Source organism: Nanorana parkeri, unplaced genomic scaffold (genome assembly GCF_000935625.1).
Source record: "Nanorana parkeri isolate BGI_ZX_2015 unplaced genomic scaffold, ASM93562v1 scaffold463, whole genome shotgun sequence".
Taxonomy (NCBI): Eukaryota; Metazoa; Chordata; class Amphibia; order Anura; family Dicroglossidae; genus Nanorana; species Nanorana parkeri.
In genome coordinates this window covers 476,693-489,618 of record NW_017306731.1, presented here as the reverse complement: position 1 = coordinate 489,618, position 12,926 = coordinate 476,693, and the positions used below count along the sequence as shown (strand labels likewise).

Below are 12,926 nucleotides of genomic sequence, written 5' to 3'. Positions count from 1 at the left end.
CTGTTTTAGGTGCAGTGTTTTCTTTAATCCTGGTTTTTTTGTGTGTGTGTGGGGGGGGGGGGGTCCTCCTTTATGATACCCCACTGAGTGTTGGAGCCCAATTATTTCTTCAAGCATTCATGACCGTCACATTTATTAAAATGAAGGTCCTCCTTTGCTCACATAAAACTGTAAAACTGCCTATCCATTAGACACTAATGGGTAATGAGGCAGCACAATTCCAGAATAGAGCTGCATGTCAGGACAAGCTCTTTCCCTAGACTTAGAGCTACACAATGGCCGCTCTTCATTGCTCACTAATTATAAACAAGAAATCAAACATTAGGGGTTTCAGGATTGATAAGTATCACGGCATTTACCTGGAAGAGTATCTAAAATTGAAAGCTGTTTCAGTAAACCCTGCAGTTTAAAATGACAAATTATTGGGTAAACTTTGTAATACAAAAGGGAATATCAGGGAAAGCAGGCACTTCTCAGCAGAGTTTTCGTTCTTTAATAGAAGCACTTGTCCATTGCCGTCTTTTATCTCTCTTTGTCCAATCCCAGCAGCTTGTCAGGAATTTATAAGAAATTCTCCTTCTACAAAACTGCAGCTTATATTTGTCTTCTGAATTGCCTGGCAGGATTCATTTATCAAAAGTGCTTTGTCTCTGATTTATTCTCCCTCTCCTCCTGCCTCTGTCTGGATCTTTTTATATTTTTGCAGAATTTATGTTTTCTACGCAAACAAAAATACACACATATCTAGATAGATAGATAGAATGAAGTTTGCATGTCCTCCCTGTGTTTGCATGGGTTTCATGCAGGTACACCGGTTTCCTCTCACACTCCAAAGGCAGTTAGGTGAATTGGCTGCTTTCTAAATGGGCTCTTGTATTCATTTACATCAGCCCCTGTCCTAAGAAGCTTACAAGCTACGGTCCCTATGTCATGCTATGCACGGTCCCTATCTCATGCATCATAGCATGAGATAGGGACCGTAGCTTGTAAGCTTCTTAGGACAGGGGCTGATGTAAATGAATACATTGATGGCACTATATAAATACTTGTAAGACATAGATAGATAGATAGATAGATAGATAGATAGATAGATAGATAGATAGATACAAACACGTATATATGTAATAATAACTCATCAAAAGCAGCCTGCACACAACCAGAGGAATCCCCAAGCTCCCCCTAAGACAATGTATAATGAACAAAAACCCAGACTTGCTCCATATCAGAGATCCTTTATTTGCTCAATAAATCAAACAGAAACAAAAGAAAGGCAAGAATGCTTGCAACTGTTTCCTTTGTGTTAGATTTCCTTCACCATTTAAAAGGTAACTGTAGGTTTAGCTGACTGCCCCCACACAGACCCTCCTTGCCCTATGAGAATAGAATTAAACCAAAGTACAAACTTTAGATTACAGCTTTAGCTAGTTCTCACTACCATGACCTGCAATGAATTGGGTATTGCATTATTTATGATGGTATTGTCTTTATCCATGCACGTAAGGCTTTACTTCTGCAGACAATTAAAAGCTGATAAGTTAAGGCCAGGCTATGGCAGCAAGACCCAGGTGGAGCTGTAGACTAAGGTCTGTATTACCTTTTTTACTCGGGGTGAGAGGGGCCCTTTTGTAGGCGATGACTTCCAGAACTAACAGGGTTATTCACAAAAGGGTGAAGAGTTTGGTGAAGGCAGGAGAAGTGAACAATCTAGGACAACAAAGCTGAACTGGAAAGGGAGCTGAATTGGAGAACTTTTCCAAATCAGCTGTTTTGTCCTAGATTGTTCACTTCTCCTGCCTTCTCCAAACTCTTCACACTTTTATGAATAACCCTTTAAGAAAAGAGGTTGTGGCCTCTATACACTAGAGGTCAGTGGCGTAACAACCGGGGGGGGCGTTTGCCCCGGGCGCATAGATGGCGGGGGCTCACAACCAGGGTCCACGGCAGACCCCCCCACAACCAGGGTCCAGGAAGCCCCCACTGACCACCAGGCTAAGGTAAGGTGACAGATTTTTTTTTAAATAAAATCCGGGGACATTTGTAAATGTCCCCGGGAACATAAAATAAAACTTTTTAAAAAAAATACTAATCACCTGATTCCTGGATCCAACAAGTGCGGCCTCCCGTCTCCCACGCTGTTAGAAGTTGCATACAGCGTGTACTGGTTACTACTTAAACCGGCGCGCGCAGTGTGCTTGTGGACTTGTAGTTCCTTAGCTGATATATATGTGTGAGGGTGGGGGGTACAGTTCCAGTGTATGTTCTGCCCCGGGCGCCCATAACTCTGGTTACGCCACTGCTATTTATAAACAATATGCAGGGCCCTGAGCCCTGCAAATATCTGTGACCATTCGTTTAGGACGAATAATGACAAAAAGGAATGTTCTTAATATATTATCTTCCCCAGTTCCAATGTATTTTGCAATACTGTACTACATTTTGGCCACTAGCCATAATGTAGTAACAATATATTCGTACTGGAAAAAAATATATATTGAGAACACTAATTTTTGGCATTATTTGCCCAAAATGAACATTCACAGAGTGAAAGGCAGTATGAATTGTTTATAAATAGACCCCTATGTTTATATAGGACACAACTTCTTTTTTTTAGTCCTGGTTGGAGTGTAAAAAGAATAAGAATGCCTGTTGAGATTTGTCTGCTCTCTGTGTGCCTGCTGGGGAGGGTCACTCTCTCCTCTCTGTGTGTCATGTTGAATGGTCTAAAAAGGCTATTTTTGTCTATATACAGTCTATCTATCTATCTATCTATCTATCTATCTATCTATCTATCTATCTATCTATCTATCTATCTATCTATCAACACCTCTAAATGAAGTCAAAGGACATCTGTCACCTTATCAAATAACTTTATTAACATCAAAACATATTACAAAAAACAGTAACTCCCTACACACCTATCCCAATAAAATTAGGACAAGGTTGTCTCCTAAAGTGCAGCTCTGCGAGCAACATTCCAACCTAGTTAGATATCCCAGCTATAAATTGTATAATATTGCACGTATGATTATATGGAAATACTATATCAAAAGCAAAGACCCTTTGCTTATTTTCATCATTGCACAAATTCCATATTGGTCATAATTCTTAGTTCAATTCCAGTGATATCGATTGCAACAAAACTTCCTGTAGATAGCTAGAAATATAAATCCACATTAATGGCTGAGAATTTGTAACTGGCTCAATAGACTTTTAAATAAAATATTTCACTCCTACAGCTTTAGCTGCTTCTCGACGGTCCTAATTCGCGCCAGAAAATATGCAGACTTTTTCTATATTCAGAGTAATGACTTTCTCCATTTGTGTGTCATATATCTGTATAAGGCTGATCTCACAAAAGCGATCTCACCAGCGTCAAGATCTCTAAGCAATTGCTTTCCAGTCTGTATTCAATCACTCTCTCTCTCTGGCAGGGCCAGCGAGATGTTGGTTCTCATTGCAAATGACGGAGATTTAATAGCGTCTTGGGCCAACAAAGGAACAATTCCACAGAGGTAAGTTGAAGTCCCCCCTTGGTGTGTTGCTAGTGGACAGATTGGTTAAGGGAGTTCCACCAGATGATAGAGACTCTGGATTAGTCCTGTAGACGAGCATGGGAGGAGGTGACAAGGCAGCTAGAAAGCAGAAGGTCTTTGGATGAGCGATGAGGGCAGTTTGGGCAATATTTTGAGATGAATTTGGTGATGTAGCATGAGGCAGAGTTGTGGATGGCTTTGTATGTTATCATTAATATTCTGAATTTTATTATTTGGGTGATTAGCAGAGAGGGCTGACAGACACTGAGCAGTTGGTAAGGTGGATGACTTTAGTGGTGCAAGGGGCCTGAAGAAGTCCCTGTAAGGGTGGACTGCAAATACAACCCAGGCTGTGTGTGGTTGAGCTGCAGTGTTCTAGTGATGTTCCAGTGATGAGATAAGTGTGGCTGCATTTAGCTTCAATAATGTTCCAGACTTCCTACCATTCTGACAAGCAGGATGACTGCCATTCTCTGGTTAAAGGGACACTAAACTCTGGAGTTAAATCTTAAAAATGCATTTAAGTACCTTGACTTTTAACAAAAATGTATCTTGTTTGTGTATCACTCGGCTATAGATCCTCAAATCATCTCTGAATTGGTGCTGACACTGTCCTTCCTTCTGGAGGGTGGCTACTTTTGTTACTCCCTTTTAGATTGTAAGCCCTCACGGACAGGGCCCTCCTTACCATCTTGTCTTGAATTGTATTGTAATTGTAATGTCTTCCTTATATTGTAAAGTGCTGCGCAAACTGTTGGCGCTATATAAATCCTGTATAATAATAATAATAATACCCATGGTCCCTGTGTGTGTTGTAAAGTAGTCACTGTTCCAAGCTCACTCCCATGATGGACTACAATCTATGTTTAGTTTACTAATTTGTATGAAGATTGTAGTCCATCACAGGAGTGAGCTTGGCGTGGTGGCTACCTTACAACACATACAGGGACCATGGGGAACGAAAGTAGCCACCCACCAGAAGAAAGGACAGTGTCAGCACCAATTCAGAGATGATTTGAGAATCTACAGCTGGGTGATACACAAATAGGATACATTTTTCTTAAGTTAGGGTACTTGAATGCATTTTTAAGATTAAACTCTTGAGTTTAGCATTACTTTAAGTTTGTTTACACATTGTCCTGCTGCAGTTGAATGTGCCCAGTAGTATAAGCACTGTGGCAAGGATGAGCAGCTTACGTTGTAACCTACGGTAGCCAAGCCTGTATTGGCAATGAGTTGTATTCCTGAAATCTCCCTGTGTAGTGCACAGCATTTGTCAGGGAACCTTTTAAAGGTATACGGCAGCAATAGATATTCACCCTGTCACATCTGGAGTCTACGTGTCACATCTATAAAGTGGGGTGCAGATCATGGCTCGAGGGGGAGGAAAAGGGCATAAGCAGGATTGACCAGGATGCCTCTGTGTGGGGGATATTAAAACTGTTGTACAGCAAGGCAATAGTAGTAGTGAGACAGATTGAGAAAATGGTAGACCTCTTTTTCCATGCTGGTATGGCTGGTTTGGAGATGTCACAGGCCCTTCCTCTTCTATTGACATGAGTGACATTCTGAGCTCAGCCTACATGGTGATGCCACCCCTGGTGGCAGGTCCAAGACAGTCTGGGCTCAGGATGAATTTTAGCTTTAATGCATAAAGTCTGGGCATAGGTGCACTTTAAAGGTTTTGAAATTGACATTATGTGCTAAATAAGTTCAATTTATTCTCCTCAGTGGAGAAAGAAAAAAAAACAGTTATAGCAAACTGTAAAAACTTTTAAAAAGTTGAATATGTAGTTGATTTAATAACAGCATTTTCCGTAGTGTACTAAGCACATTTACCAGCACTGAGCGTGTTATGGAGGTGATGACTGGGTTAGGATGAGAACCAGACAGATCTGCACAAAGAATACATCAGATGTATCATAGATTCTGAGAAAGACAAGCCCTGGTTTCCATGGAAACTGTCTCTCTCAATATTATCATCGAGAAAGATGCAGAACATTGACCTATGTATTTACTTTCTGTTACAAATATTAGATCAGCTTGGCTTTCTTTGAAAGGCTTGGAAAATCCCAGTTCTTTTGACTTGTCCTTTTAATTGGCTCATTTAAACCCACCCTACCCTTTGTTTGACAATACATCAGTAATGGGCATTTAAAAGTCGCAAAACAATGCAAAATAAAATACAGTATGTCAGATATTTTACATTTTTCTAAATTAGCAAAACCTGCTAGGTGAATGATGATGGAGCATAGAGCAGCCCCCAAGTCAAATTTTGCGCTTCGAGATATAATTGTTTATTCAGAATAATGAACTTAGTTCTGTAGTAGATAATTAGTAGGACTCTGTCTGAATGTATAATCAGGGGGTAAGGGCGCTGCTAGGCCTGTAAGGAAGGATAGGACCCTGGCTGGCAATCACAGTAGGTAGGTATGAATCACCATTCCTCTTCCAGAAGGGGGAAATAACAGTGCATATATTACCCTCTATGCAGTCCATAATCATGTTTTTCCTTTCCTCCTCTATTTCGCACACCTTAATCCTTGACTTGACCAACCTCCCGATGGAGCACAATCAGCTCTCACTCCTCTTTCCTTTCCAGCCCTCAGTTCTCACTTTATCTCCTTTCTTCTGTGTCTGCAATCAGCTCCTGCCATTCCACCTTCCCCCTCAGCCACAATCATCTTGCCCTGTGCTGCCCACCCTGTCTTGTTGGATTTCAATCCACGATCACTTCTTACCACTTCTACTTCCCCCACCTCATCTTCACTCCCCATTTTTCTTGATTAGCTCATTCCCTGCCTCCTCTCTCTTTCCTCGCTCGACAGTTCCTACTCTGCCTCTCGTTTAATTTTCCATGATCACCTGGCCCTCCTTTCTACCCTATATCCACGGGCATGATCAGCTTTCACTCTGCTTCCTTTATGCCCCCATTGGATCATAAGCAGTTACCATTCTCCCTTCCTACCATTGTGTTATGAATCACTCAGGGGTAGAAAAAAATGTGGCCTCAATTCAATTGTTTATGAATGGACACACATTTGCTAGCTGTATTAATATTAAAGTGAAGTGAATATTAACAGTAAAGACACAACAACTAACTCTCTGTACAGTAAGGTCAGATGTATTCTGGCCCTTGTTCTGTGAGATGGATAGGCATAGCAAGTAGCCAGCCTCAGGCGCTACCTGCAAACTGCAGGAAATCTATCTTGTTTACTTGTTGTAGCACAGAGCCAATTGGCGTGTTGCGGTCACGTGTGTTAATGAAATGTCAGCCAACATGTTGGATCCTCCCAAGCTGATAAAGAGTATGGGGCGGTTTCCACAGCAGAATAGAGGAAGTGAACATCTTCCTCTCTGGGATATAGCAGAGCAAGAGAGGATACAAAGGTTTGACCACTATACCGTTGCTACTCAGAACAAGTCCAGTAAAAAGTTGGATGAAATGTGTAACACTGATCACATGGATGAGGGAAAGAAAGTGCCGCAATGTAGAGACCACACATTTACATGTAATGACACCATATAAAACATTGGGTTTACCGACACTTATAGAACCTAATAAGTGTAGCTGCCCCTTCCCTTCAGAACAGTTTCAGTCCTTCTTGGAAAGCTGTAATTCAAATCCTATACTATGTCTAGTGCCATTTTGAGCCTTCTTTAAAAATAAGAGCCTCCAGTTATTTGAGGGAGTTGAAGAAGATAGAAATCTTCATAATGGTTTGGATCCAATGATTAGGGAGGTCAAAAGAAGAGTATGACGGATCACTAATGTGACCTGTAAAGCATGGGGGCAGCAGGAGGAACCAGCGGGAACTGTGAGGACCACAGAGATCTCCATTCCTTAAAGTGTCGGTTTCCCAGCTGACTTCAGGGACCAATTGTCAGGATCTGAGCGGTGTGGGTAGCAGGAGAGGTAAGTACATGCTCTCTCATAGCCATATCTTAATTAAGCATGCTTTATACAGTGACACGGTTACTTTATTGTGAAAACATAACAATTCCATCTCATTTCAATGTATGTGTTTGTAAATTGAACAGTTTAACTACTTCAGCTCCTGAGCCTGTATACAACTTATGGACCAAAGCAATTTCTTTAACTCCGCTAAAGGTCTATGGATTCACTAATAACCATCATTTAAGATAACAATGTAAAATATATTTTCAAGAAAAACAATGTGTTTTTTTTAGCAATACTGTCTTGGAAAAATGTTTTCTTTTTTAATTTAAACACAAAAAGATTTAACAAAACACAAATGATAGTAGTAATAGTTAGGCCAGTATTAGTAGGCCTAGTTCACACCTGTACGTTCCCTGAACACGTGCTAAAGCATGCATATACAAACATGCCCAGCAAGACACGTGTTTTTGCTCTGCGTTTGCACGCGTAAAAACACGCACAAACGCAAAAGCAAACCACGGCAAGCACGTGACACGAAAAATTCTACATGTGCCAAATGCGGCACACAAATGTGCGCGAACAGGACACGTGTTCCTGCTACGCACAGGTGTGGACCATGCCTTAGTGTATTTATAACTGGAGGCTGCAAATGGCACACCTCTGATACAGTGCAGCGTCCAGCGGGGAGGAGAGACACCGCACTGCTTGGCCTCCTGGGACAGATTAGTAGAGTGGTTTCGGGACAGCTTCTGGGAGAGGAGATTGAGCTCTCCACCCCACACTGCTCGCTTAGCCTCCTGTGACAGCGACTGAGGATAGAGAGCAGGTACAAGCAGTCAGTGATCAGTGATCGCTGAGTGTTTGTACATAATTGAGGACAGAGTATGTGTACTGTGTCCAGCTTATGAATGGACAAGAGCACTCCGTAAAGAGGCTTCCTGTTCCATTTATACAGGGAAATATCAGGGATCTGTTTAGACCCCCAATATTTTCCCGAAGCCCCCAACAGTAAAGTAAAAAATAAAAATATTTAATAAAAAGAAATAAATAAAAATAAAATATTTTTGGTTTTGTTTCAATTTTTAACATTTAATTTCAGTGCACATCTAATACAACCACATGTGTCCCTTCTTTTGTGCAGCCTAGTGATAACTGTGAGCTTCAATAGGAGTCTAAAGATGAAAGCAGAAAAAATTAACAACATCTGACTTCCTTCTTCTTCAGCTTACCCATGAAGACCTGACAGCCAAGAAATGTCCAGTAGGATACTAGTAGGGCTGCAGGTAACGATTATTTTCATAATCGATTAGTTTGCCGATTATTAACTTCAATTAATCGGATAAAATTAAAAAAATTATCTTTTTAATAATTGCATGTATTATATTAGACATTTTAATTAGTTTAACGGATTTAAAATAATGCGAATTGTAAAACTAAGCCAATATAATAAAAAAAAAAAAACCTTTTATTTAAAATTACACACCAAAATTATAATTTTTTTTATTTTTATATTAGTTTATTAAACTTTATTTATTTTTTATTTGTTTGCATTTTACATTTAATTTATTTAAATTGGATATTTCAAATAGCAATAGCCAATAGCAGGCTGGCTATTGCGTCTGCCCACTGCCTGCTGTCAATCAGCAGTGGAGGGACCTGAAGGAAAAACTTCTCCTTTAGGTCCTCCCATGCTGATGGACAGCAGGCAGTGGGTGGTTCCAATAGCCAGTCTGCTATTGGCTATTGCATTTTAAAATATCCAATGGCAGGCTGGGAATGGCTCCCAGCCTGCTATTGGGGGGAATGTATTCACAGGGCTCTCCTCTCCCCGCTGGTGCCGGCTGCAGCGTTCTGTGTCCCTGCTGCCTCTGCTGACACAGGCGGGGAGAGCAGCGGGAATTGAAAGGGACACAGACTGCTGCAACCAGCACAAGCGGGGAGTAGAATGGTGGCAACTAATCGAAAATCAACTAGTCGATGATGAGAATCGTTGCCAACGATTCTCATTATCGATTTTAATCAATGTAATCGATTAGTTGTTGCAGCTCTAGATACTAGTAGGCTCATTTATGAAGTGGCGTTATGGCCTAATCACGACCATACAAGTAAGTTTGCTGGTTTTAGGTCATACTCACAACTTAGCATTGTGCTAAATGTACAGTTTCTGTAAGTTTATTGAGTGAGTGACCTAGATGTACTGAGTGCTGGTGATTTTCTTCTATTCTTCTGATTTATAAGTTATTCTAGAACAGGCTAGTGAAAAAACACTTTGTAATAAATAATCCTCTGTGTGTCAGAGGGAAACACTCATTTGAATAGCACTTAAGACAGAATGTGTCACAAGCCACCAAAATACATTTACAGATGGATTTAGCAAACTTACCAGTCCTGTACTGCATTGAATGATTCTTCATTGGTGATGTCATACATTAAAATAAACCCCATTGCTCCTCGGTAGTATGCCGTTGTAATAGTGCGATATCTCTCCTGCCCCGCTGTATCCTGAAATAATAAAAAATAAGTTTTACTTTTTGTCCTACATAAGTTACAATATTTCTTAACCATTAGATGGGTATTTATATTAAAAAGTTTAGAAAAGGTTACTGGAAAAAATAAACATGTTTTGCTCATATTGACCAATCAGAATTTTTGTTTTACATTTTTATAGAGAACAAAAACAGAACCCACTTTTATTCTAGTTTTTGTTTCTGTTATTTAAATAAAATATTTGTATATACAGTAAGAACTGCATTATGTGCAATCTGTAGCAATCATAGCAGCCAATGGGAAATAATCTTTACCAGCATAACTTTTATAAAACGGTATAAGCTGATTTGTGATTGGTTGTCCTAGGTTATTGCACATCACTGCATTTTTGTCACTTCAGGAGAAAGAAGCCCCTCAGATTTTAAAGTGGCACTAAACTCAGGAGTTAAATCGTGAAATGCATCTTAGTACCCTAACTATTAACAAAATGTACCGTATTTGTGTATCGCTCAACTGTAGATCCTCAAATCATCTCTGAATTCACGGTGACACTGTCCTTCCCTCTGGAGGGTGACTACTTTAAGTAGCTCCCATGATAGACTACAATCTCACGTGTAGATTGCCAATTTGTATTGGGTTTGCAAGGGTTAATCCGATTTCTGTCCAGAGTTCTTTAATAACATTGTATATTCCAGTGTGTCCTATCTATACTACTAATTCATTTTATGTATCCATCACATACCCACCTATTTCTATATTTTGCCTGTTCACAGATCAAAACACACACTCAGCAGTCACATCCCCAGAACACAATAGAGTTAGCAAGAATGCTCATCTTTTGTACGCTAACTGTCAGTCATACGCAATGGCTCCCAGAGATTAAAGGCATTGAGGTAACATTTAAACAGAGCAGTCCATGAGAACATGAGCAAACACAAAGCTGGAGGCCAAAGTCTTATACTAAGCTGTCATCTGGTCTATTCACATATCCCATCTGTAGAAAACCATGCAATATTAAAGAGGACCTGTCACAGTCCAAAATGCAGTTCATTCATCACTCTGATACTTTATTCCTTCATTAAATTTAGACTGTAAGCTCTCATAGGCAGGGCCCTCTTTACCATCTAGTCTTAACTTGTATTGTAACAGTAATGTCTTCCTTAAATTGTAAAGCGCTGCACAGGAGATAAATCCTGTATAAAATACAACCCCAATTCCAAAAAAGTTGGGACGCTGTGTAAAATCTACATGATAACAGAATGCAATGATTTAAAACTCTCATAAACCCATATTATATTCACAATAAAAAATAGAAAATATATCAAATGCTTAAACTGAGAAAATGGACCATTTTAAGAAAAAATAAGGTCATTTTGAAATTGATGGCGGCAACACGTCTCAAAATATATGATATATCTTTCAGCATTGATGGTGCCTTTCCTGATGTGCAAGCTGCCCATTCCATACGCAGTAATGCAACCCCATACCATCAGAGATGTATGTTTTCGAACTGAGCGCTCATAACAAGCCGGAAGGTCGCTCTCCTCTTCAGTCCGGAGGATATAGCGCCCATGGTTGCGAAAAAGAATGTAAAATTTCGATTTGTATGACCACAGAACAGTTTTCCACTTTGCAACAGACCGTTGGCCCTGGGAAGTCGGCAGCGCTTCTGGATCATGTTCAGGTATGGCTTCTTCTTTGCATGATAGAGCTTTAACTTGCATTTTTGGATGGCACGGTGAACTGCGTTCACAGACAGTGATTTTTGGAAGTATTCCTGTGCCCATGCAGTGATGTCCATCACACAATCATAACTGTTTTTAATGCAGTGTCATCTGAGGGCCTGAAGATCACGGTCATCCAATATTGCATTTCGACCTTGTCCTTTGCGCACAGAGATTTCTCCAGATTCTCAGAATCTTTTGATGATATTATGTACTATAGATGATTATATATTTAATGTACAGGTATTCCTCACTTAACGACCGAGTTCCGTTCCCACGACCAGGTCGTTAAACGAATTGGCTGTTATGTGAGGAACTCCATACAGTACTGTACTGCATTAGTACAGTACTGTATAGCGTTGCAGATGTACAGTATCAAACAGTGTACTGTACATCGGGCAATGAAAATACTTACCGGGACCCGCCGTGTAGATCGGAGGACGTCGCACTGACACTGACGCGCAAGGTCGGAGGTCGCTCGGAGGACGGTCGTAAGTGCGAGTGGTCACAAAGCAGGTAAGTGGTTAAGCGAGGATTATCTGTATTTGCAATTTTATGTTGAGGAACAATATTCTGAAATTGTTTGACAATTTTTAGACACTTCTGCCCATCTTTACTTCTGAGACACTCTGACTCTCTAAGATGCTCTTTTTATACCCAATCATGTTACTGACCTGTTGCCAATTAACCTAATTTGCTGCAAAAATGTTTTTTTTCGGCTCTTCCTTTTTAGTACCTCTTACTTTTTTTGAAACATATTGTTTCCATCAATTTCAAAATTACATTATTTTTTTTCTTAATATGGTCCAATTTCTCAGTGTAAACATTTGATATGTTTTCTATTGTGAATCAAATATAACTTTATGAGATGTGCAGATCATTTAATTATGTGTTTATGTAGACTAAACACAGTCACAGTTTTTTTGGAATTGGGGTTGTAATAATGATAATAGATAAATGATTGTTGTGTGGGGCTGGAGTGGACAGGTAGAGGAGGTGATCCTCCTAGGAGGAGCCAGGGACATTAGAAAAAAAGTATTGCAGAACAAAGAAAGAAGCATGTCTTACAATCCACATCATAGACTGACGTAACCAGAGTTTATAAAAGAGAGCCGTATAAATATTAGAACATTTATCAAACAGATTGATGAGCAAGATATTTTCCTGCGAAGTCCATGCATGCTTACAGATGTATAAGCATATTTATCAGAGATTGCAGAGATTATTATACAGGATTTATACGGCACCAACAGTGTGCACAGCACTTGACACAATAAAGGG

The 12,926-nt window shown here is 40.0% G+C and overlaps 1 protein-coding gene across 2 annotated transcripts in view; it reads right to left on the bottom strand.

Annotated features, from left to right (window-relative positions):
• Positions 1 to 12,926, bottom strand: part of LOC108790308 (ras-related protein Rab-3C) — a 143,211-nt gene that overhangs the window by 10,868 nt on the left and 119,417 nt on the right. For both annotated transcript variants that reach the window (XM_018560537.1, XM_018560536.1), the window contains exon 3: positions 9,818 to 9,936. In XM_018560537.1, the coding sequence (XP_018416039.1) occupies positions 9,818 to 9,936 (119 nt within the window). The remainder of the gene's footprint in view (positions 1 to 9,817; positions 9,937 to 12,926) is intronic.